Here is a 26,384-nt window from a genome sequence, read left to right as displayed (position 1 = left end):
ACACATTGAGCAATTATCGAAAAACTCATTATATTGTGAACGTATCAAACCAACATATATATGTCTCGATAGCACTAACTCACATATACTCTCAACATAGGTCTCTCTCCCTCTTTCTCTCTCTCTCTCTCTCTAACACACACACACACACACACACACACACACACACACACACACACACGCAGATACACACGATTGCCTTCCCCTCTCACACACCCCCATCCCGCTCTCATTTTGTCTCCCATAGTCTCTCTCTCTCTCCTTCTCTCTCTCTCCACTCTATTCCCACACAATGCATCACACTCGGTGTTCCTATCGACTGGCTTACATGCTGTAAAATACATTTTCCAGATTGATCACGCATATCACAGCAGCTTTGCGGCGGGGCCCTAACCCTTTTGCCAAAACGACGCCCACATCAATATTGAGGCATGCTCTATCAAGGTAGTTGTTTCCCTTTCTTTCTTTTTTTTTTTAAACGGGGATGAGCGCAGTATTGTTTGGTTTATAGAAGGTTGTGGTGGTGGGGGATCACCTTGGATAAGCCCCAGGAGGCAGAGTAGAGGTGGCTGAGGGTGTTGCGCAGGCTTCCCTGGCTGTCTGGAAAAAAATTAAACATGAATGTGCTCGCAGGATGGCAGAGAGCTCGCTGCTGTGGATCCTCACGTTTAGACCCCTAACCCCAAGCCCCCCGCCTCATTTTGTGTTCCCATAAACAGGCATGTCATTTTGGTTCTGCCAAAATGTTAGGTATGTACTTATTGTGTTATCACCACACTTAATCCCGTGCATCACCTCGTTTTCACAAGTGCGTGGGCAAACATTGTGATCAGACTTGGGTTTCAGTGGAAGATGAGCTGCAGTGTTTCTCAGCGAGACAGAGAAAGAGTTTGAGAAAGAGAGTTTGAGAAAGAGAAAGAGAAAGAGAAAGAGAAAGAGAAAGAGAAAGAGAAAGAGAAAGAGAAAGAGAAAGAGAAAGAGGAGCCCCGGTCACATGATAAAAAAAAGCCTGTGCTTCTGGACATTCACTTTCAGGAAAATGCTCGAGGACGACACAAATCGTTGCCTATTTGTTGTTGTTTTTTTTTTAATAGTACAGTCACCATCACACAACTTCATCAACCGACCCTTCTGCAAAAAAAGCTGCATCATGGAATAAGCAAATTGAAGGCAACAACCAATAAAATTCAAGAAACAATGAATTTTTTTTTTTCAAGACGAAACAAACAAAATGTATTTGAAATGATATATTAAAAGTGCTTTTGATTTTCATGTCTCTCCTCTTTGACTGATGATCGACTCCACACGCACTCATGGCCAGAGGGGAGGGAGGGGGGAAAGGCGCCCCAGACGTCCTTTCAGTAAAAATGTCCTGGAGATCAGCTTGCTGCTGTTGCAGGTCCATCGTTTCAATTGGGGAAAAAGTTCAACCATCAGTGGTGATATTGTCATAGCGATTAGACTGTTTCTTATTTGTCTAAATTTCTTTATTTTCTTGCTTTTAAATTCTCACTTCAATTTTAATTCTTGGAGAACATAGCTTCGACAACATATATCGCACTCATTATAAGAAGCAAAAGGTTATATCAAAAATTATTAGTATAGAATCACAGAAACCCTGGTTTAGAACCAGAAAAAATACAAAACAGAGAGGTACATAGACACAGGACAATTTTTATAATTGCTTGGAAACATTATTTTCCCGCTAAGTCTGGATTCTTTTTTTTCTTACTGCGCATATGATGTTTTTTCATTTTATTTGTATTTTTTTTTTTTACAAAAAAAGGAAAATAAAGACTAGTATTTTACAAAATGAAGAGTATTGTTCTTGAAGATGAGGGCGGATTTACACAGGTGTAAAGTCCAGTTCGAATATTTTTCTGTACATAATGTATTCCATCTCAGTTCCAGAAGACAGAAAAAAAGTAATGTCTTCCAAGTGTCTCAGAAAAGGTCCTATATATAGTCTTCTTGGAGGAGGATGGGGTTGAGGGTGGTGAATTTTGGTCCTTTTTCCTCTCTTTTTGTTTCCACTTTCATATAAGGATCATTGGATGGACATGTAAGGCCAGTTGAAGCTGCTCCCGGATAATAGCATATCCCTGATGAGGGTTTCAATAGGAGTTTTACCTACCAAGCGGACGAAGAACAGCTGCTCGATTACTGACGAGGACACGGTGCGCAGCGAGGGCAGCCGCAGCAGGAGCTTGCCAAAGCGGCTGGGCTGGTTCGGGTACTGGCTCCTCACATACTCCTCCAGTGCGCACTGAGATTTCTCCTGTAGGCTCTCGATGTGAGCGGCGTCCGACAGGCCACAGGCGTCTGGGAAACACACGCACACAAACGGTCACATACTCTGCATCCAGAAGCGTGACTTGAAAAAATTCCCCTTAAACTGACGTCATTTTGCTCTAATGGGGGGATAAAATACCACTAAGCTTTTTTAAGGGGTGGCTGGAAAGCGCAACACGACCGTGGTTAAAAAACAAAAACAAAAAAAAAACATAAGAGGTATTCACTTCACTCCATCATTACCTCGACATGTAATGGTAGATTTAAAAAAAAAAAAAAAAAGAAAAATAATAAATCACATGATATGCGTAAGCCACGCGTGGGTCAAGCTTTGGCACGTGTGCCTCACACTGTCATATTTACATCGAAGTGAAAAAAGCCGCCAACCCTCGGTTATCGTTCACCATCACCCTTTACGTGGATATTGAGCAAGTGGAATGAGCAAACACGCTGCCCAAACATGCTGCATCATACTGAGCGAGTGCAACTGTCATACAAAATAAACAAGAGGGGGTTGTGGGTGGGGTGATGTGTGTGTGTGTGTGTGTGTGTGTGGTGTGGGGGGTGCGGGGAGAGTGAGGGCGCAAGGGTCAGCAGAGGATATCTTTAGTCGCTTTGAAAATAAATATATTTAAAAAAAAAACACCAAGAAAATAGAAAAGCAAGAAGCTCCGTGTCATACAAATCGGTGCAGCGCACACACTGGGGTGTATTTTGGGTTGGGGGGTGGTGGAGCAAAGGTGGGAGGTGGGCGCCAGGGCCCGAGAAAAGGCCGTTGCTCTTAAAATGTCCGGACTCTAGAGAGTCAAGATTTAAGGAAACATGAACGGCAGCGATGAGTCTGAAATTGCGCCGGTTGTAATGTGACCTAATTACTCCGCAGTAAGCTGTTAAATCACTCCGCCGGCTCTTCTCTCCATAGACCTCCCCTGGCCCGCTTTTCCGCCGAGCCTGTTCCGCAGGCCGCTGGAAACCGTCACATCTATTCCAGGGAGGTAAAGTCAATAGTCACAGGGAGTGTGTGTGTGTCTGTTTGTGTGCGTGCGTCTCTCTATCCATCTCTATGCGTTTGTGTGTTTGTGCAGCAGAGAGAGCCGCTATAGACAACAACCATCTCGGGCTTTTTGTCCAATGACGCGTCTGGCTGTTCCACTGAAAGCTGTTTTCAAACCTCCCATTCTGCCGCGTCTAAAACGGCTGTAAACGCGAGAACCGTAAACCCCCTTTGTACATCCTTGTCCCAACGTGGGATCTCCAAAAAAAAACCCGTCTGTGTGTGTTCCCATTCCTCACAAACAACGCACTGCAAACAGGTTCGGCTTGCAGCAACGGTTTTAAGAATATCCCTCGGTTATTGCTGCTCTCCATGGCCAGACGCCATAACCTTATGAACCCGAGAGCAGGGGGGTGGCATCGCTTAAATCGCGGGGTGATTTACTGTGACCCCCGCTCCTGTCGTCAGAAACCCCCATGTATGCACCCCCCCCCCCCACACCCACACACAAATACACACACACACACACGTCATCCACTGGATTAAAGCTGAGTAAGTGTCCCTTTTTTCAAATCCAAGCATATGTTCTGGAAAGCGATTGTTACATTTAAAGCAAAATTTAAAACAAAATACCAATTTTTGCACGTGGGGGAGGATTGCGCTCAATGGAGGGAGAGTGACAGAAAGAGAGAGAGAGAAATAGGCTGCCATTCAACGTTTTCTGCCTCAACAGAAAGCTGGACACCGCCTCAGTCCTCCATAAGGCCTGCCTGCAGCCCTGCACCCCACAACCACAATGTGCCGGGGCCATGGGAGCGTAGAGCCAGAGCCTGCACATTTGCAAACGACTGTTTATGTAGGTTACCAAAGAGGCAAAGTGCACCAGTGAATAAGCAGTTAATGTCAGACGATCATCCCGGGCTTTGGCGAAATAGCGGAGCCACCACCATTATTTATGCATCAAATACTGACAGAACTGAAGTTATTAAAGGCAAATAATCCATGCTGCTCTTGGCAAAGTGCCACGGAACTTGTTATAGCCACCGACAGCAGTAGTCTATCAACCAAACTAAATGATCAGTTGAGGGGAAAAAAAAAACACTGGGGCTTGTTGGTGTGTGTGAACTTTCTGAACGCAGTGTGATAGGAAACTATGGTCAAATATGTCAGCGCACACGGTTACACACTACTTGAAGGCTAAATAAAGCGAATCTCGCAGGCTGCCACATTACTGCGGTTCGGCACTTCAGTCCAAGTACCTGATTTATTTATTTATGTGTGTGTATTTTTATTTATTGCGCTGACCTCTCGGCAAACTTTTTTTTTGAAAGATTCGCCGTGTCAAGTTTGTCATGTTGCAAACCACATGAGTGAACTCCCATCACGAAATAAGGACAATCTTAAAATCAAATACATAAATGAAATTCAAAACAAGTTGGAAATCCCCGTGTAGTGCTGCCGATCGTTAAAGATGGGAAACCTTTTTGAGGATATTCACCCATTTGGAATTCAATATCCGGGTGGCTTTGCTAAAAGGTTTGATATAATTTACATCCCAAGTCAATGTAGCTTATAATGAGTCAATAAATAAACAATAAGAAATTAAGTAAAGGCACATAATATAATATAATATAATATAATATAATATAATATAATATAATATAATATAATATAATATAATATAATGCACCTATGCGTTAATAGGTGCCCAGAACGTTAAGGAAATAATGAAACAGTAATTGTTCAGAAATGCTACATGACAAGTTTAGCCACTGGAGCTTGGACGCTTTTTAAAGAAACTGCATTGGGGAATTAATTAAATATCAATTAAAATCTAAAACATCGCGATCAAACGGAACATTGCATCGCAAAGGCGTCTAATTGTAAATGGTGTTCACAATAGCATATTTTTTTTTACATGTTATTTTATTGACTTATTTATTTATTTTTAGAACGGTCAAAGTCCGAGGCAGGGATGAGACAAACTTCGTGCTAAGTTCCGAGCCAGACTCCGGTCTCTGTGGAATCGGCTCTTTGTCCTGGTTCTTCCCATCCACAAAACTCCCTGTGGGTAGCAGGCTGGACGGAACCGCGCGTCCTGGCGCGTCTACATTACACACACAGGGGTGAGTAAATCGGAATCTGGTCCCCGTCTGCCTGTTATGAAGCTTTATCAATATTCACGCTGCAACTTAAGAATTGTACTGCTGTATTGAGAGTGGTGGAGGTGGTGGTGGTGGTGGTGTTGCTATCCTCAACTCTAATAAAATGAACGGGTCAGCATATATTCACGTGCACACAATTCCAACAGAAGTCTTGCTTTGTGTCCCATAGAAGCGATGCACTGACATGAGTCAACATCCATCTTTTTTTTTTTTTTTTTTTTTTTTTTGATCCCAGTCTGCTTAGAATTATTTCCTGTCCCACAAGACACGTGTTTCTACATGCAGAAAAAAACCCAAACACGAAATAAAAGCAGACACGAACACCCTGCACAAAGCGTCAGCCGTCATAAATCTTCCGCGGATGGAACTATTTTACCTTTACGCGTAATTATTTGACACCTGTTTCCTTTAAATGAACGGCCCGCGAAACGCTGCGATCCCGGCCGATGGGAAAGGGGGAAGGCACATACCCCCCTCCCGGAGGGTGTTGTCGGGATGTCACGCTGAAAACACGGGGATAAAGTCTGTCTGTTGCGCCTCAGACGTGATGCGCTCCCGCAGCCTGGGTTTGTTTACGCGCTCTTGCGCTGCGGCTCCAAGTGACACGGGAACGCGTGTGCGAGGACATGAAAGCGAAGTGGTGACAGAGTAGCTCTTCCACCGGCTACATAAACATCTCGTAAAGGGTGATTTGTGACCAGGTTGACGCGGACGCCGTTGACTTTCAATAACACCGGGGGCCCACGCGTGATTATAAACACGTTCGGACACCCACCTGATGTAAAAAGCACGATGGCCTTCAGGCAGCTGTATTCTGCCGAGTCTACGTGCAGGGTCTTAAGCTTCTCCACTTGTTCCTGGAAGATCCGGATGTGATCCATGAAAGCCACGACGCGGTCCGCGGACATCGGCGAGGCGTGGAGGCCCGCCGCGGCGAGCAGAGGGGCCACATGCAGTGGCATGGAGCACTGGGCCGCGTTAAGCACAAACAACTCGCTCCACGTCAGCCTGAGAAGGGACACCTGGTCGGTGATCTGCAGGTCGGGAAAGAAAGGGATGTTTCTCGCCCACTCCACGGCGCTGAAGAGCAACCGAGCCGCCAGCTCGCAGATGTTCTCGATGCCCATGATATTGTTGGGCTGCATGCACTGGCTCCCGTACCGGGACGTCGGGTAGGGCTCTGCCCGCAGCAATAACGAGATGTATCCGGACAGATAGCAGTGGCCATTCAGAGGATCCCCGTTCGTCAGCGCGTACTGGCCAGGGTTGGGCTGGGTTGGAGGCATTCGTCCTCGCTGAACCGCTGACAAAAAGAAAGAGAAAAAGAGGAAATGTGCATCCAGGACTGATAAACATTGTTCACGAGTAGAACAAGCGTCAAGCTGCTGCTCTGAAACGGCACACACTCTCACACACACTCAATCTGGGCACGCTTTCCCCCCCAGAAAAACCTGCATGGAACTGCTGGTTGCGTCCAGCAACACCAAAACGCTACAGAAATATTGACATTTCTATTTTATTGCGAATAAATCTATGGATAGCATAAATGATTATCACCACATCCGCTCTTAACACTCATCGCGTTCAAAGACGCAGGAGAATTGTTTTTTGGGAAATTATTTTTTTTAATGTCCAAACACTTTCTACTTCAAACACGCACGCGCGTACACGCATGTAACCCACTACTAAATCTCACTACCATGACTATATATCGATACTATATGGATATTATTTCCACGCACACTTTCATAATGCAGTCTACACTTGTTTGTATTTGCAATTACACTCAAGCACATTTTCATATGTGTTTATGTAAATTAATTATAGTAAAACACATGACGAATGAGACTGACAATTACGGTTCAATATTATGGCAATTATAGATTTTAGTTACACGAAAAGGTCAGTTGGATTAAAATGGATTTGGCCAATGTTATTAATAATAGTAAAGCATTCACATAGCGCTGCGTACGTTGCACGCGGGCTCGTAGTTTGCCTCATAAATTATAGATTTTAAATGAGGGATGCTTTGCATAAATTGCCATAAAACACTTGGCACGAAATGGGAACTTATGTGGCCTGTAATGCAGCAGCGGGCAAAAACAATGAGCCACGAACAAGTTCAGCGGCGTGTCTGGGCTGTCTGCTAGGTGTGTGGAGCAAAGAGGGACGTGGGTTTGTGGTGTTTCCATTTTCAATTCGCACACACACACACACACACACACACACACACACACACACACACACACACACACACACACACACACACACACACACACACACACACATTGAAAACCCCTTCCGTAGCCTTCAATTATGAATTAGTAATGGAAGGGACTGTTGGTCATGTACACTGTATACAAACAATCACTCACGCATACGCACACACACATACGCACACAATCCCTGTCGTTGCTCCAACGCCTATATGTAAACAGGGCCTGCTCTCGGACCCGGGTCCGTCTGCTTACAGCTCAGACCCGCACCAAAAACCAAATCAAATATTAAAAAGGGGGTCATCTACAGACAATCCGCTTTGTTGGAGGGGGGGGGGCAGCGATGTTTGTGGGGGTCTTCACACACGGACGTGGCTGAACTGGCCTTTTTTTAGTCCTCTCTTGCATAGACATAGAGAGGAAACGGGAGAGAGAGCGATCAGTACGGCGAACATCCCTCAAAAACATAGATGGAGACTGCAGCATGCCCGGCCATACAGCCTGTGACCTTAACGCAACATGGCAGCCTTGTGCGCCTACTATAAGATACACGATAAGGAGAAATGTTTATATTTAATTTTTTTATAAAATATATATGTATATTCACCTTCCCGTCGCATTCCCACTTTTAAGCACTTCTTCAGCCGGCAGTATTGGCACTGATTTCGGTGGTGCTGGTCGATGGGACAGTTCCTATTGGCTCGACATGAGTATGTTAAGTTCCTCCGTACACTCCTCTTGAAGAAACTTTTGCATCCCTCGCAGGTGAACTGGCCGTAGTGTTTGCCGCTCGATTTGTCTCCGCAAACCACACATTCGATATGCTGCTGACTCTGTCCAGAATTTTGACTCCCCTTGTCCCCGGCGGTCCCCGGCGTGGACGGGGGTCCCGGCTGGCTGGGGGTCTGCGGAGTGTGCGGCGCCGCCGACGCCGCCTGCTGCTGCTGCTGCTCCCTCGCCGGCTGCGCTGCTGGGTTGGGGCCGCTCGGAGGTCCTCCGGCCACGTCTTCCTGCGGATCTCGCCAGACGCTAACTACCATTGCCATATCTCGGCCCCGGAAAGTGCTGTAAAGCGAAATGATCGCCGGTGTTTATGAAGCGTTGAGGAGAAGAAAAAAAAACACAAGGGATGGGGGGGAGAGATCTCAAAAAAGACCGGGGCAGTGCAAAGTCAAATCGGTGCACGCAGTCTCATACGGGGGGGCAGAGAAGGAGCACGACGCGATCAATACATTCAAAGTAGAGGAGGGTCGGCTGAATAGGCACCCGATCAGGATATGCAAGTATCGGGAGGCCAGTTCCAAGGGAAATTGCAGTCAGCCATTCAGGAGAATCCCTAATCTTGCAGGAAAAACCCGAGTCCAGACGTAATAAATTGCAGTTTGATATAAAATAGCCACAATGGAGGAAGAAAAAAAATCTAAAAAGGCAGGAGCGATTCACATGGACGCAGGAAAGGAGAGTAAAAAAACAAAACAAAACAACAACAGCCTTTTTTGTTGTTGCTGAAAAGACACTCGATCCAAAGTGCAGCGGAGATAAATTCCTTTCTCTTTTCTTCCTCTTGTTCCTTCACACTCCCGTCTGCGCCGTGTCGGAGGGGAGCAAAACTGAAGAGCAGGATTCTCTCTCTCTTTCTCTCTCTCTCTTCCTCTCTCTCTCTCTCCCTCTCTCTCTCTCTCTCTCGCTCTCTCTCGCTTTTTTTACATCTATATTCTTAAATAAACCTCATCATCTCGCCCGGCAGCGAAAGAAAACCGCGTCGCCGACCGAAGTGCCCATGTATAGTTTCCCACTCGCTCTCCGGCAGGAGGGAACGGAGATACGCAGGGAAAATATACCAAAAAAAAAAAAAAAAAAAAAAAGAAAATCACCAACAACTAATAGAATATTCAAGAAGAAGAAGAAGGAGAAGAAGAAGGAGAGACCCCCCCCACAAAAAAAAAAGAATGCGCTTAAACGGGAGGACCAGCAGAGCAATGTTTCCGAAACGGGGGATCTGCGCGAATGTCTGTATATAGTGAACTTTGACACTACTATTGAAACTGACACGTTTCTATGGAGATCGCTGCGCCTTATATGGTGCTCATGTCAAGGAGCCAAGAGAGGGGCTGCTGGAGACTGATAATCAAAGGCGACTGACTGGCCAGAGCCCTGCATAGAGGAGGAGAGAGGGAGGGGAGGAGGAGGGGGGGTCGGGGAGAGAGAGAGAGAGAAATGGGAGGCTAAGGTTATAGCCAAGCCCTCTCTTTCTCTCCATTGGTTAGAGTCCCCCCCCCTCCGTTCAATTCACTGCAAAAAATGTCCGTCGACCGATGAGAAGTCACCGGTTCTAGTCTGCAATTTTTTTTTCTTTTTTACTCCTCTGGCAAGGAAAAAAAAAAAGCGAAAATGCGGTTGAGAGAGAGGGAGAGAGAGAATCCCGCTCCTTTTCCCACAGTATCGCGGTTCGCAGGGGTCGCTGCGCGGCTGGCGGGTGTCTCCGGGGCTGCGGCGGGCGACCGAGCGAGCGAGGCGGCGGCGGCGGCGGCTGTGGCGCGCCGGGGATTCCGCTCCGGGGGAACGAAAGGTCTGTGAAATTCAATGCAGCAGCAGCAGCGGCGGCGGAGGCGGCTCGATCAAGTGGAAGCGCCGCATCCTGAAAAGGCGATTCGGTGTCCCGTTCGGGTGGGTGAGTGGGTGGGGGGTCGGAAAAAAAGAAGAGAAGAAAAAAAAAAACAGAACACCCCAAGGTTTCCGCTCACTCGCTGCCGCCGGACCCGACGGATGAGTGAGGACGGATATTTCTTGCAGTGTTGTCATCTACCACTGGAGGGGCTTGAGGGGGGGAGGGGGAGGAGGGTGGTGATGGTGGTGGGGTGTGTGTTCGTGTATGTGTGTGTGTGTGTTGGGGGGGTCTGACAGGCACGATTTACATTGAGCTCGCCCCGCGCTGCTATTTACTTTGAAACCTGATTAGTATGGGCCGTCTATTGTCACCAAAAGAGGAAGAAACCCTGGATAGAATAGCAGAAAAATCGGGGGTAAAGGCAATGCAGGGGGACAAAGCTTTTACGCACGACAAATAATTCCAAAACTGTGCGCAGCGGGAGCGAGGGGTACACAGGTTCAGATTTTTTTTTTGTTGTGTGTGTGTCTTTCTTTCTTTTCCCTAAAGTTTCAAAGCGGCATCTTTGTTATAACATTAACCGATGCCACTACCAGATAGAAGCGGGTTTATATCTCCTATGTTTTTTTTTGTCTTTGCAATGCGCATTGCGGTACGTTCGCGTCCGCGGCGGCGAAACAGCCTCGCCGATTGAAAAACTTAAAACAATTCACAGCTTCGGATTGGAAAGGTAAATGGAAAGAATGATGCATAATAGAAAAAAAGAGGGGGTGGTGGTGATGGTGGGCAGCGTGTTACACAAACAGGATGCCGAGTCCACGGCCAAATGTGTCAAAAAAGGAATATACCGACATTATAGAGGTTTCGAGGTCGCAGAGCCACTTTCATATTACGCCTTAATAACGACACTGATTCCAAATCGTGTGAATTTATTCGGGATATTTTTTTTTCATTTTTTTTTTTTTTTGTGCGGGGTATCAGGGATTCTGCAGCTTTCCACCTTTTCAGCGCTAGAAAAAATGTCTGGATCGCGCTGCCATCTAGCGTACATTGTACAATTACAAGCCTCCCGTCGAGGGGCACGGATCCCACGAACACGACCGTTTAAAGCGCAGAAGTTTGACTCCAAAGACATCCAACCATCGCCTCGTATTGCATTTATCTCTCTCTCCCTCCCTCTCAATAAATATATACATATACATTAATACAGAAAAGAGCTTAATTTGCATAAGAGGCACGTCTAACGGTGAAATGACACACCAGTGTTTGGAACAATAAGTCATTAAAAACAAAAAGTATTAAAACTACATCCGTGTTTCATGATGGCGAATCCTGATAGTTTTTTGTTTTTTTCCGGGGAATTCCACGAGCGTTTGAGAAAAATAAGCATAATTTTACATATAAAGGGGGTTTAACTAACAGAGAACTAAGAGAAAGTAGCCGCGCACGGAATCTCCCAGCAGACAGAGGTATTAGCGCAGAGAATGGCGCGTAAATATGCAAGTGCGCTCTTTGAAAAGGCACAGGAGGGATGTTTTTTTTTTTTGTAAAGTATTCACTAAGAGAGCTCTCTCTCTCAGACACTCCGCTGAAAAGTTCCCGGCAGTGTCCGTCCTGCTTTTTCAAAAAAGTGAAACCAATAAGATTATACCGGACAAAGATTTTTTCTTCTTCTTTTTCTTCTTCTTCATTTTCTTCCCCCTCTCTCCTTTTCTGTTAGTGTATCATTAAGATTTAACTCCGCAGATTGGGAAAAGGGGGGCTCGGCAAGAGAAGTAGAGTAAGAGGGGGACAGCGAATAGGGGAGCGGGGGTACAGATGCTTCTGTGAGAAGAGCGGGGAAACGGCGAGAGAAAAGGGAGAAAGTGGACAGCGGGGCGTGAAAAGAAGACGCGGGAGCGACTGCGGGAAAACCATCGGGAGGAGCGGCTCTCCGCGCCGTTGAGAACCGGACCCCGAGAAGGCAAGTCATCTCCTTATTTTTTAATTTTAAATTCTATTTTTAAACTCCCGCTTCTCTTTACGCGACTTTAAAACGCAGGAACCCCCCACCCCAACCCCCACCCATCCGACCCATACACCCTTCCCAGCGTCAGGCTGCGGGGACCCCCCCCCCCCTCCTCACTTCACACCGACCCCCCGGCTCTGTCACAGTCACAACTTTTGCACCGGTCGACATCTGCCCCGGCTCCGTCCGCGTTATAAAACGCACGGCGAGGCTTTTCTCACCCACCCGGCTGCCCCCCTCCGACCCTGCCGATTTGTCCATCAGATAGTACCGATGTTATTACAGGGTTGTTACCGCTGGACATGGTAGTTTTTTTTCCCTCTCTCTTACTTTCACACCGTCCAGCTCACCTGCACAGGCTATATGTTGTTTGTTCATAATGAAAAGATCGATAGCGGGTTGTTTGTCTCTGCGTTAGTGTCACCAGATTAAAAAGGCTGACGCAGGGAGACCCCCCAACGGTTTCGCCCCCCCTCGCCCCCCCAAACCCCCGACGCGCGAGTTTTGCTACTCCATCACCGGATGCAAAACGGGCAGTTATAAGATTACGGCTTCTTGTAAAATCACGCACATCGGATGCGCGCAGGGGTTGGAGGAGGGAGGAGGGGAGGGGGGGTTACTGGAACTTTTTTTCCCCGACCGTCGGGGGGGGGGAACGCAACGTGACATTTTGTCGGGAGCGGATCGTCATGAAAAGTGATATAAAATAAACGAGGGCAAACTACGCGTTTAACAGCTTTGCGCTGCAGAAACGGCGCTTTGTGGCACTTTACCCCGGTCCTTTCTGGGTGCATGAAGTTCAACATGACTGATGATTTCGCCGGTAATCCACATCTCCGAACCAAGCCCGGTCCCCTTCGTAAAAAGAGGCGCGTCTATATTTCCTTTTTTAATTTTTCAAAACGCAAATCGTCACTTAGATAATCACAACACCGACAAATATCGTTCAACGGGGTTTTACTATTTTGAAATAGTAATTAGTAGTTGCTTACGTTGTAATAACACACAGTTTTCTTCTGTAGTAAATTATTTCTGAGTTTTTTTTTTTTAGCCGCCTCCTTTTTCTTCAAAATCTTGTCATTCCACATTATTAGTTATTTTTTTCATCCGCTTTTGTTTGTTTTTTGGATTTGACGCTCAAAGGTTTGAATGGACACAGAGTTTTGACATGGCGCGCCCCCCGCAAACACCGCGAACGTTTATCGCGGCTGAAACCTACAAACAGTTGGGAAAACACTGAGGTCACGAGTGCAAAGCAACCCCCCCACAACCATCTCACCACCCATTTTTTCATTTTTTTTCATTGAAAAACACAAAACATATCAAAATATAAAATATTTATAAATAGTGGAGGTCTGTTTGTTATTGATTGTGTGTAATCACATAACCGTAGCAGAGGGTCAATAAGACATTGTCTGGGCTTAGAGCCTGATTCATTTTCCAGGGGTGGATGGGTGGGGGTGGTCTTGGTCAGGACACGTCCATGTGCAACACACACACACACACACACACACACACACACACACACACACACACACACACACACACACACACACACACACACACACACACACACACACACACACACGAGTGTTATGCTTCCGGACGCCAGGCCAGAGGGCCACATCCAGCTGATCCTGGCGACTTCAACATCTGCCAGTACAATTAAAACAATACAAGAAATCGAGCGGAATAAATTAATGTTCGAATTTCGCAGCCCCCACCCCCACCCCACTCCCACCCCCTCTCTGTGATAAGAATGAGACGAGAGGTGCCGCACGTATCCTGCGAAAATAAGTTTTACACTTGTTGCAACGAAGTGCATTTTTCCCGTACCCTGCAGAAGTGTGTCAGTTAAACATAATCCCATGAATAGTAAAGTTAAGTACATTATAATATATACGCTCGAGGTAAACTGTTACATTCGGAGGTGTGGGGCCAGTTTTTTTCAATTTATATATATATTTTTTTCGGATTTATTATTGCTTCCTAACCCGCCCTCATTACCAGAAAACATCAATTTAACCCGGATTATGGACCCCCCCCCCATGGACCTGCTTTCTACGTATTCTCACTGACACGACGGTCCGTATGTTGATTCATAACGTCTCACTCGGTCAGCTTGTGTGTGTGTGTGTGTATGTGTGTGTGTGAGTGTGTGAGTGTGTGTGAGTGTGTGTGTGAGTGTGTGTGTGTTGCGCGGGGGGGGGGGGGGCAGTGGTCGTGTCTATTTCATTAAGCCCACATCGTTTGATGCAACTTTAAAAGTCACCCGAGTGAATCATACGATGCTGTTAACATGGACTGAGACGAGAGGCAGGAGTGTACAGTGAAGGCGGAAAAACTTTTCCCTGCACCCCCTCCCCCCTTTTAGACGACATTTAAAACAAAAATGTTTTAAACGGTCGGATATACCTATTGTCATGAAGTATATTGCTCTAAAGAGAAAGTACAATTATTTTTAGAATAATAATATTATTATACTAATGTGTGTGTTTGGACTTTACCCTTTCTCCCTCTCTCTCTTTCTCTCTCTCTCTCTCTGAGTACTGAAAAGGGAGGAAGAAGGAGAGAGGTTGTGCGTGAGGGCGTTTTTTTTTTTTTTTTCCCAAATCTGATCCCCAAATGATTCCGGGGGCTCAGATTGGTGTGAAAGGGACGAGAAGGTCACTTGAGATCGCCTTTTATCCGCTGCCCCCCACCCCTATGGATCAGCAACTTTCAATAGACATAATCTAATCGCTCTTAATGGAAAAGGCCATTCGTGAGAAATAGTGCAAACCATCATCAAGCCTCTGGGGCTGGAGGCCCTGCAAGACTCCAGCCTTTAACAGGCAAAGCACACCATTGCTATTAATTATTTTTTGAATCCGCAACCATAAGACAAAAAAAGCGTGTATCTGCAGTGCATATTAACGTTGCAATTTAAATAGAACAAACACAGTCGGACGATTTTTTGCAATACGATGATAGCTGCTGTTACATTTGTGTATTGTCTGATTAATAATCACAGGCCCACAAATGGTGTGTCAAGTAGTTAAGGTTGTCTCCTACCCTAAAAAGAGATAATAGCCTCCAGTCCGTAAGATGACATTTGGAGGCCCTGTGAGTAAATACCGGCCCCTTTGTTTATTTTCTTATCAATTTAATGTGGCTTTTGCCCATCCCTTCAGCCCACAGTTTCTAAGGCAATAATGGAGGACAATAACTGCAATGACTTTTCCAATTAGCTTTGAGTTTGGACTGAAGTTAGGGTTACTGTCAGTGTAAGCTATGCGCAATGGCTTTATTGCTCAGTAACCATCATTTTTTTTTCTATTTTTTTACAGCCCATGTGCTAATTACTTCGGATGGTCCCAGAGACGGAGATTATAAATCAATTAGCACTCAAACCCTGGTGGTTCCGCAGCGCAAACACTGTATTTTTTTTGCAGCAGACAACAAAATCCAAACTTTAAGCACCAGGAGTTAGATGAGGAGAAACGGCGCGCGTGCATTTGCATGTACGTGTGCATTCGTGTGTGTGTGTGCGTTGTATGTGTGTGTGTGTGTGCTTTCCAGGGATCCGCCGTGGAAGGAAGCCTCTATCAATCAGCAGCGAAGCTTAAAAAAGAAGCAAGTGCTAAAATAAAATAAAGTACAATTAAAGGGCAGGGAAACAGTTTGTCAGAATTAATCACTAAGCTCCCACTATATGGAGCTTTTGTGACTGCTGGCACCTGAACGCAACATTGCAAATGACGAAATGATCAGAACGATTACGTGAATAAATAATGTCGTTTATCATGAACGGGTCGATTGTATTCATTTTTTACGCACGTTTGGAGACTCGTTTACACATTCTTCTTTTTTCATTAATTATCCAGTTATAACGCCTGTGAAACTATCCAAAGGGAGATACAACGTAAACAAAGTCAATTGAATTAAGACTATGTAAATAATACTAATACAAATATTAATACTTATTAATATTAATAGTATCAGTAATAATAATAACAGCAATAATGATAATAATAATAATAATAATAACAATAATAATAATAATAATAATGATAATAATAAAAGCTACTGAAACGTGGGGGCATAAAAGGCATCTCCCCCCTTAAAAGTAATTTATTTCAGGGGGAAACCGGAGGGCAAAGGTGGAATTCTTAAGAAATTCAACAAGGATAAGGGAGCTTTAGGAATTCTGCACGCAGATTACCCTTCATCCCATCCTCACATTATCCGACAACACAGTAGAAATAGAGCTCAGTTAACAAGAGAAAGGGCGAGGTTACCGACGGACACAGGAGAGTGCAAATCAATTTGACGATGTATCGCGATTGTTATGGTGGTGGTCGAGGGGGTGGGGAATGTGACGAGACTTACTGTCAAAGGAGGAAACAGGAAAGGAGAAGACGACAAAAAAGACGTGCGTATCGCTCATAAGATGTCTTGCCCCCATTTTTCTTACCAGACTGGAGCTGGAGACACATTCCTGCAGGAGACAAATCACTTCTGGTGTAGTTCATTAAAGTTGGTTGGTTTTTGCTGGAAAAACAAATATGATTGTTTACAATGCTGGTCATGGATTGCCTCTTTACATCAACTTACTTAGTAGTTTGAAATCTGTTAGTTGTTAACCAAGTGGCACATGATCAGCACTGTATTCCCCCTCTCTTTCTATTTCTCTCTCTCTGAAAAAAAACAAAAAATAGCAGGGGCTTAATTAGAAATGTAGTGTAGCTAAAGCTTGAGTGTGGCGGAGCTGAGAGTGACTGAGTTTGCTGCTGAAGTATAGTTCACATCTTCACAGAGAGAAAAAAAAAAAAACAAAAGTAAAAAAACTATTTCAACCCAGAGCAGCACAAGCAATTAAGAGAAAATATTCCAGTGTGTTTTTGTTTAACAACCCTAAAAGAACTTTGTGCCGCAAATAAATATAAGACATATAGGGACACAAAGTTGCAAATAAAGTTTTACTAACTCAAGAACTACAATTTCTTTATTTATTATTATCATAAAATGTAACAGTTTAGTGGACAATTACACGATGAGTAACACAGGCCATTAAATGTCTGACAATGCCAACATATTCCCACATGGTGAGTAAAGCTTTTTGGAGATTTTCTTTTGGTATTCTAACCAGAAAGGTGTGTCTGGCGTGTGTTTGCATGGACACAGGTGTGTGAGAGACAGTGAAGTGAAGGTGTGAAAGCGTCCCTACGTTCAGTGTCCAATCCTGGCAGATTGTGACCTTATCAGTGTGAAACTCTTAAGATAAATTATTCATAGCACCTGCTTGATGTCTTTGGCCAAAGAATGACAAAGATGTAGGATTTCAGATGCGTCTCCTAGCCATGAATATCAGCAAGTACGGGACTTGTACGTCTTAAGAGAAGAAAAAAAAAGATGAGGCTGCAACCTAAAAAAAGTAGAACAATTTGTTTCATTCCAGATAGAGCACAAGAACAGAGCAAAAGAACTGCTATTCATAGTAAGTCAGCTGCTTTAACAATGTGCAATTAAACCCAATTCACAAATTTTAAGATGCAAAATAAAATGTCATACAGTGGTGCCTCTGCCTGCGTAATTCTCATTTTAGTTTAGCAGTATGAAGACGAGGATGGTTTGAATAACCTTGTCTTTTGTTACTCTGTGGGTGTCTGTGTGTCCACTTGCAGGCACAGAGCGGCGCGGCAGCGACGAGTCCCGATGCCTGGCAGGACGTGTCGGAGTGGTGTAAGGACTGACACTTGGATGAGACGTAATTTATGGCGAGTGTTGTTTGATAATTGAACAGTGAATTATAATAGGACAGTGCTGGTGATACCACAAGTCGGTGCAGTGTGTTTGTGTGCGTGTGTGTTTGCATAAGTGTATCACTTGGCATGAAAGCCCTCAAATGACAATTGTACTCATATTAAAATAGATATAACATTAATTAACACTTCAAAAAGACAACTTAACATAATGAATTTTGAACTGGAGAGGATTTCCTCATTAAATTTCACAGTTAAACTCTTTTATTCACACCGCTCTCTTTTAAAATTGTTAAGAGTGTTTATTATGTGCTAATGTTCACTTAAAGCTGCACCATTAAGAAATTAAAAGTCCTGCAGTTTAAATTCCTTTGAAGTGATTTGTTATTTCCATGATAATCCCGCTCTTTGGGAAACTGGTGGCTTATATTTAAAATAGCACGAGGTCAAAATAATGAACTAAACAAGTGGACAATAGTGATACAAATGCACTTGGCTCGTACGAGAAAGACTGATGAAGGAGCGCAAAGCAGAGACATTCTCACTGACGCACTCGTACATGTTTGTGTGTTTACACGTTTGCCAGTGTGTATTGGCTAAGTAAGTTTCTCAGATGTTCCCTTTGACCTTTAACCCCAAATGGGGTCAAGCCCTGACAAATGAGATGGCAGAGTTCTTGCCAGAACTGCAAACATTCCACAACAATCTTCTCGCCTTCTCCTCCTCCACTCGCCTCATATCCGTGACTCTTCACCTCTTCTCTCCTCTCACTTAGTCTGAGTTGGAGAAAGTTCTCATTACACACAGCCATCTTTTATTGTGTTTTCTGTGGGAATGTTAAAGTACATGCTGGGATAAAATTCAATATCCCCAACATCTGCCTTGTTAACACAAGAGAAGAAAAATAGTATGAGAGAAAAGTGTGTAAAAGATTAGAATGTTACACCCTAGTACTTTCAAAGTGCACTGTGTGTGTGTGTGTGTGTGTGTGTGTGTGGTTGTATGCTTCTTCTCCCTATGTGTGTCCGTGTGTGAGTGAGCGAGTGTATGTGTGTGAAAAGCTTGTCAGTGATGTCAAGGATGAGAAATGTTGCAGTGTGGTTTTTACACACGCTGCTGGCTCCAGCATTTCCGGCAACATTTCTCACTCTGCCTCCCTAACACCACCCGCTCTACTGCAATATCCCCACATTTTCCATCCTTTCACATCACTGCTGGCCCACCCTCGCCCCCTTTCCTCTCTCCATGCCTCCTCTTCACTCTCTGACCATTGCTGCTCCCTTCACCACTCGTCTCTGCCGCTTCCCACCCTTGCCCAATGTCAGCCTCTCCCTCCCTCCTTCCTTCCTTTTTTTCGCAGCACATTCGTTCACTCCTCCCTACTCTGTCCTCCACCCACTATTTTCTCTGATTTTCTAACATGCTGCTTCACAGACTGTTACCACCTGTGTATTATGGGAGATAAAAAAAACTGGTATTCCTCTTCGGCAGGGTAGTTAAGGTAAGTGGCACCTCCTATTATGATGACAAGGCATATAATGTTTCTAGTTGTTCACTTTTTTGAGGAACGACCCCGGTTTCTCCAAGCATTGCCAACTTCCATCACAAGTCATTGTAATAAAAACACAGACAATCACCGCCGATGAGAACCAGCAGAACTGCAGTTGAACCACAATGGACCACAGGGCTGATGCATTTTGGTGATACAGTAAAATTCAGTTGATCTATTTCTTGAACTTGCCTCCATGGTGATGTAATATGACTAAAACACACTGCAACACAGCAAATATCTTAATAAAAACGCATCAAACTCAAAATATGAGTTCTGTTTTTTTTTAATCCCAAATGTACTGATATATTATTTGATTTCTGCTGGTAAGTGCGTCATTGGAGGGTACAGCTGCTGCACATGGATCTTGGTCTGGTCAGGAATATTTCTTGAGAGGATTGCTAATCAAATGACTCAGCCATACTGATCAACCTGCAGTCTCATTGTTTTTTTTTTAAAGCAGAATCCAGTAGCGTGTAAACAGCTTTTGGAGCTTTTGCTTTTTTGTGTTGTTTTGGCCTCCCAGGAAAGAAAGCAGTGGATTCTTCCCGCATGTAGGTAGGAACACTTGGATATGTGCTAAAGCATCATGTCAAAGAACAGGTCGTTATGGAGAAAAACGCTAACGGCTCAAAAACAGGAGAAAAACCGTACCTAACATAATGAAGCTGTAGATCTGACAGCTTCGAATCTTTGCTCGACCTGAATATCTTGTGAACATTCCTCCTCCACATTGTCTCACTTTCTCCCTCCCTTGTTCAACATTTCTACAATGCCTCAACGCTAACCATCAGTATAATCCCTCTAAGTCCACTTTAAATAAATGATAAAATGATCCCATCGTGCTTACACGTCAGCTTGTGGTAAAAGCAGGCAGAAACCAATATGCAACAGGAATGATATGTGTGGGCGCATGTGTAAGCCATGACCATGTCCATGATGCAGTTTGGCTGACTATATTCACATTCGTCTGCTCCGCCTCTTGCGCTGTATGTCCAGAGGCAGCTCAAAGATGTAAAGTAAGGGCTCAGAGCTACTTGATTCCTCGCCACCACCCACCGTTACCCCAGTGTTATGGAGCGTGGATGTCTGCCCTTGTCCCCCAGGGCATTGGTCTCACTTCACCCCACCTCTTCACAACCAAGAAGCAGACAGACCCTGAACCCCCAGTTTCTCCACCCTCCTGCCTCGCTCCTTGATTCAGAGTGTAAAAGCACCCCCTGAATGATGGATTACTGTGTCACCGCTGCCTGCGAAGGATTAATTTGTTTCATTGATTTCTCTTTAGGCAGAATGCCAGCATCTGCCGTTTCCCACCTTTTCCCCAAGACTTGCAGCAGTAATAGACGGTAATGGCCTAAGACAAATCAACCCATTTCTTGTAAAAATAGAGCCAAACAAACCTTCCAACCCTCCAGCCTACACTGCACTCACACGCGGGGGGTTGAGGTGTTGTGTCAGAGGGTTCCTGATTCATCTCTATCAGTCCATCTGATTATTCGTCCATGCCACTGCTCCACCTTATCCTGCACTGAAGCGCAGGACATCATCCAGTCACTCTAACAAAGCCATAAGTCTGCCATACTTACAGCTCCCTCTCAGGCCTCACAATGGATGGGTAATGACAGTGCTGTCTGGAGGGGGCTGTGAGAGTTGGGTCATTCTCTCCAGTAATAGAAGCAGTTACTGCCATTCCCTACACACCTGCAGGAGCAGCTAACTATTAACCACAGTGATCTATGGTAAGGCCTCACCACACTAGGCTAAGGGTGAAGGGTTGCACTGACACCGTTGAATAAGGGCATGTCCGACAACAGATATATTTTTCCGTGGTTGTGATGGCGATGTCATTTTAGTGTAAGTTAATGATAATGGAAAATAGTTATTTACAAACAAATATGTACCAACGGATCAGTGCATTACTGTGCCCTCAGCACAGCAATCTGACATTTCAGCATTCCTGACATTCACTGATTTAATGCAGACATAAGACGCTGCCACATCTTTACTACCCTGTCAGAGCTTTGAACGATGGGAAACCCAAACTGCCAGTAACATTAAGCACACCACTACAGGCTGACTGTCCTCGAATGCTTTCCAATCCCACAGAGATTTATGTGCAGAACCAGATCCATTAATCCATTGTTGATTTGCTGTGGCTGCCCTGCCGGGCTTTTGGGATCAGATATCATGTAGTGCTAAAACTCACCCAAATGTGCAGTAGGGTAGATTGAGACACTGACAACTGCTTGAAGAAAAGATATTAGGAAATCAAATATGATCAGCAAAAATGTTTTGATATTTATTATAGGGACAGCAGATTGGAAATTCTGGTATATCTTTAACCACCAGAATACTGGCAAATACCTTTTGATAGGCAATCTTATAACTTGCATTAACAATTACAACATGGAAAAGAGTTTAAATCATTAAAAGGCCAAGGATGATTGGGACTGAATTACTGAACGATGTGATAATGACCTGGGATGCAGGTAAATCTCATCAGCTCCCCACAATCAATTTATCACTGTTTACAAAGCTGCAGACTGAGGTTTGTGCTTGGGGACAGAGGACTGGTCACATGGTGTTCCACTAGATCCTCCTGCTAAGCTGGCCTCTCTTGGGTAAACCTCCCAAAAGCCCCCTAATGTCTGACACCAATAGGTCCCTCAAATACTGCTCTCAGACATAGGATTAGGTAATCTCATCATGATACTGTCTTTTTCTCAGTTTCTACCTTTTTCTCTCTTTCTCTCTCCAACTCTGCCTGTCTCTCCGTTTCCATTTTCATGTCTTACATCCCTCACTCTCTCTCCGTCTGCCCTCTTGAAGTGCTTGCTCTACTCAGGGCGCATCTATACTCAGAGGTCCTTACATTTATAAGTGCCTCCAGAAAAGGTTAGTTGGAAGGTAATTGTCCAGCTGTGGTCGGGCTTAATTGTGGATGCTTCAATGCAAGCTACACTCTTTTTGATTAAGAGACTTGTGTGGAATAACTTGACAGGCAAGGAGCATGGAGAGAGATTAGAGTACACTTTTGTGAAATAATATGACATTTTCCTTTTGCAGTTTGGACTTGGCACGTGTTGCACCACCAACAATCCCATTTTTAGTATAAATTCTACACCACGTATTTATCGCTACGAATCACAAAATATGTTTTGCAAGCAACTTGTTAAAGTTTTCATGATAAAAAGCTGTGTTTTTCCTATTGATCCTAAATATGCACAGAAGAAAAAGCGATACTGACCCCAGTGTTAAAATCCAAATGGCTGTCTTTAGTCATTCTAAATCTATACTTCTATTAGGCATCTGATCATATATATATATCCATGTCAATAAGGAGCTTTAGGGGAGTTAGTGTTTGCATTGCCCCAGTCAAAGGTTGCGACTGACCAATAAAATATTTCCAGAGCACCATCAATAACACTGACATGTAGACTAATACAGTATAGAATTGTGGGTGGGGTGTGGAGGAAGCTGGCCCCCTTGCTCCAAGCAGAATGGATGAACAAAGGGCCAAAAGGTCACAGGACAGACTTTGGCCTCCTGCCCCTCTATCCTCTCATATGTGTGTTTGATAGTGAAAAGGGTAATTATAAAGGTATATTTCAGACAGGTCAAATGGGAGAGGGCAAAGAGCAAAACCTTTCAAGCACTGGCTCAAGTCAAAGGTTAGGACAGACATTGTGTGCTGCTGGGCAAGAGGTAATGGAATCAGAGCAATAAAGACATAAAGTGATGAAGACGAAATGAGAAATATGTTCTTCATTTGATGGTCATTACCAATAACGCAAACTTCTTATGCTCAGAATGTGTAACTTTAAAGGCTGTTGTCTTCCAACGGTTCTGGTTTAGTGTGTCTGTGCTCACATACAGTATGCTGTCTGAATAAACATCAGACTTCACAGCTTTTACATATAAATAGCTCAAGGTCAAGAAAGGTCACGGCATGCATTTAGCACCAGTGACCAATATCAAACATAAAGGTCAAAGTGGAATTGCCCGAGTTGGAGCCTTACAGTATTTGATCATGCACATTTATGCATCCCATTGGCAGTGATTTATGGAGGGAGATACGTATACATATGAGAAGAAAACAGTGTCTTTCTCCTATCCTGTCAGACTCAGTAAATACACTACTCAGTTATATCAATCACAATGTCACTGAGAATCGCCACGAAATGCTTCCTGCTAAGATTAAAAACTGCCTTTGTCTTGCTCTGCCTTCAAGCCCAAGCTCTGGGGAACAAATTGGCTATAGTGTTGCATTTTTACAGACATTATATTAGCATTTCACACTGCTATGTTGTATATATAGGTATATCTTGAACGTGAGCATTATGTGTTATGTGCATGTTTTGGTGGTATGATTTAATGATGCAATACCATGCCCAGTCAGGGTCGATTAGGGTCATTTTCCACTCTCTGTCCTCTGCAGAATGGCATTCCTTTGCCACGGGCAAGCAGTTCAACATTTTGGAGGAGCCATTGCTTTGGGGGAGCCTTGATGGGGCTCGTGATTAACTCTGTATCCCAGCTTTTGGAGATTGTAGGTCAATTGAACATGAATATGTTCCCTGTGTCCCTTTTGCTCCTTAAATGTGAAAACAGCCTGTCACTGGTACGCCAAAGGCTTTTTCAAACTACCCCCAAGTGATTCAGAATTTAGCAAAAAGAAAACATGCTTTTGAAATGCTGGCAAGAGTGGAAACATGGTCTAATAAGCTGCTTCTTGACCTGGAGCATACAGGCATATTTTTCTTCCCTTCAATAGTAATAAATTCAGTCTTTTTTTATTACGCAGATCATGTTATTCCTTACTTTGGATCAAAGGGTGCTAATGTGTGACACCATATGCACTCGTATACTTGACACCTGAAACGCCATGTTTAGTCCTCTGTCAGAATGTATTTCAAGTCAAAAACAGCCATGGGAAAACCTCATTAACACAAAAAAAAGAGTATGATAAAATAGAGCATGTTTTTCCCTGGGAAATCATATACATTTCATCGCATTGACCACAGGGATAAGCTTGAATCATAGCATTCCTACCATAAATACTGGGGATGAAATTTTCTTCTAAATGAACTCATAAAAGATCTATCCGCCCATCCTTGCAAGGAACAAAGCAACAGTTTGAAATGTTCATATTCAGGACAGGCTGAGTACAATGCTACATGCATCTTTTCCGATTCAACTCAGCTTCTGAATGACTTGAATCTCTTTCCACCATGCAGATTCATCTACCACTGACACTATAAATCATGATAAGATGGAGCAGTGACTCCATAAACACCCCATCTTATATATCACATTCTATGAGCATGGGGATTCCACTAGTCATCCTCATATGATTATCTATTAGTACAGATAGACTAAAGATATAGATATGATTACCTGTTAGACTGTCATTAACCCACATATATTAACTCTCCATTCAAGAAACAGGTAGAAATAGATATGAGTGGTTGTGAGTGTGTGTGTATGTGTTTTCACATGTTAGAACATCAATCACTCAGCAGAAGGAATTCCAGCTCTGCTGCTTGTGTGAAGAGATTTATGCTGTAATGCATCAAATCACCAGACCTCTACAGTAAAATATGATTTTATCAATAGACCTGATCAATAGTGCATGCAAGATGCTATGTAATTATTACAGAGGTGTGTATCAATAAAACTGTCATGAGTGACCTCCTGCAAAAGGCTGTGATGGTAGAAGCACAGACATTCGAAGAGGTTTGTAGCCGTGGGATCTTTGACTACTTATTCAGAAGATCAAATCTGTTACATGCTGTAACTTATCAGGACCATCTGAGTTACATGAGATACACACAAAAAAAGGATATATAAATATGATCCATATCACCGGCAAAACATAGACCAAAGGCTATCATTCTCACCATCGCCATACACCTCTGCAGACATTAGAGTTTAAATGACGTGGATGGCTGTTTTTACTGGAGTTCGGATCATTTGTCCTGAAGCTAGGTAACCCAAGAATGGAAGAAAGAATGTCAAAAATAAATTTGCATTACACTGCAGCGGAAGCAGCGTGCGTTTAAACATACAGTCACACATACAGTGCACTAGAGAGAGAGAGAGAGCGTGAGGCAGCGACCAATGAGGCAGTTTATATCGGGATTTTGTTTCACAGCCACGGCCCCCTGGGAAAGAGGGGTCTGCCAATAACACTTAAGAGACAGAGCAGGAAAAGTAAGTGCTTTTATTACAGCTCATCACTCATGTAATTTCTGGCAGCATTTGTGATTACAGATCAAGTGATTGACTAACCACACATTTGGCGGCTGAGTTATGAACCGGGTGCCTACCATTCCAGCCCCGGCAGATTCTCTGTGTCAGCTGTAACTCATCCCCTTCTAGGGTGCTAAATCAAAGTGCACACTGCAGCCGGAAGAGTTAAATAATAACTTGAGCTTTATTGTAAATCTGTCAGAAATTAAACCTGCATGAATGTAGTCTTGGACCTGATGTTGTACTGCATGGGGTGAAAAGGCTGGATAGAGGGGATCAATAAAAGCCCCGATGGAGGTATTGATGGATGACAAGTGAAGTCTGTGTGTGTGAGTGTGTGTGTGTGTATATGTCTGTTAGCTTGAGTTTCTGTGGGTGTGTGCATGCTTGTGTTTGTGCGTGCGTGTGTGTGTGTGTGTGTGTGTGTGTGTGTGTAAGAGTTTGAATCACCCTGGGGTTAGGTATAGAGCATGGCTCAGGGTGTTTAATCGACAGTTCTCACCTTGAATCGATTGGCAGGAGTCTCACAGGGCATGGACGTGATACACACAAC

General features: G+C 44.1%; 1 protein-coding gene and 1 long non-coding RNA gene across 2 annotated transcripts; one reads left to right on the top strand and one right to left on the bottom strand.

Moving 5' to 3' along the window:
* Positions 1–1,069: 1,069 nt before the first annotated feature.
* nr2f1a (nuclear receptor subfamily 2, group F, member 1a) lies at positions 1,070–9,542 on the bottom strand. Its single transcript, XM_086174258.1, has 3 exons — positions 8,275–9,542; positions 6,227–6,754; positions 1,070–2,322 (listed from the first exon to the last, which is right to left on the bottom strand). Exons 1-3 carry the CDS (start codon positions 8,711–8,713, stop codon positions 2,048–2,050), a joined length of 1,242 nt encoding a protein of 413 aa, XP_086030384.1. The 5' UTR covers positions 8,714–9,542; the 3' UTR covers positions 1,070–2,047.
* Positions 9,543–12,082: 2,540 nt separating this feature from the next.
* Positions 12,083–19,844, top strand: LOC147218512 (uncharacterized). The gene is made up of 2 exons (XR_015108813.1): positions 12,083–12,238; positions 17,950–19,844. It is a non-coding gene; the product is annotated as an uncharacterized LOC147218512 (long non-coding RNA).
* The last annotated feature ends 6,540 nt before the right edge of the window (positions 19,845–26,384 follow it).

This window comes from Fistularia commersonii, chromosome 26 (genome assembly GCF_037954325.1).
Source record: "Fistularia commersonii isolate RoL2024-O1a breed Wild chromosome 26, RoL_Fcom_v1.0, whole genome shotgun sequence".
Lineage (NCBI taxonomy): Eukaryota > Metazoa > Chordata > Actinopteri > Syngnathiformes > Fistulariidae > Fistularia > Fistularia commersonii.
The sequence above is the reverse complement of the archived record's forward strand: the minus strand, read 5'-3'. Positions and strand labels throughout refer to the sequence as shown.

What these genes read in the sequence shown, in the direction of transcription:
- nr2f1a (XM_086174258.1), bottom strand. Translation starts at nt 8,713, where the DNA reads ATGGCAATGGTAGTTAGCGTCTGGCGAGATCCGCAGGAAGACGTGGCC. An exon ending in AGTGGGAATGCGACGGGAAG is followed by an intron (nt 6,755 to 8,274) that starts GTGAATATACAT and finishes TCTTTTTGTCAG; the next exon opens with CGGTTCAGCGAGGACGAATG. An exon ending in CATCGTGCTTTTTACATCAG is followed by an intron (nt 2,323 to 6,226) that starts GTGGGTGTCCGA and finishes TGTGTTTCCCAG; the next exon opens with ACGCCTGTGGCCTGTCGGAC.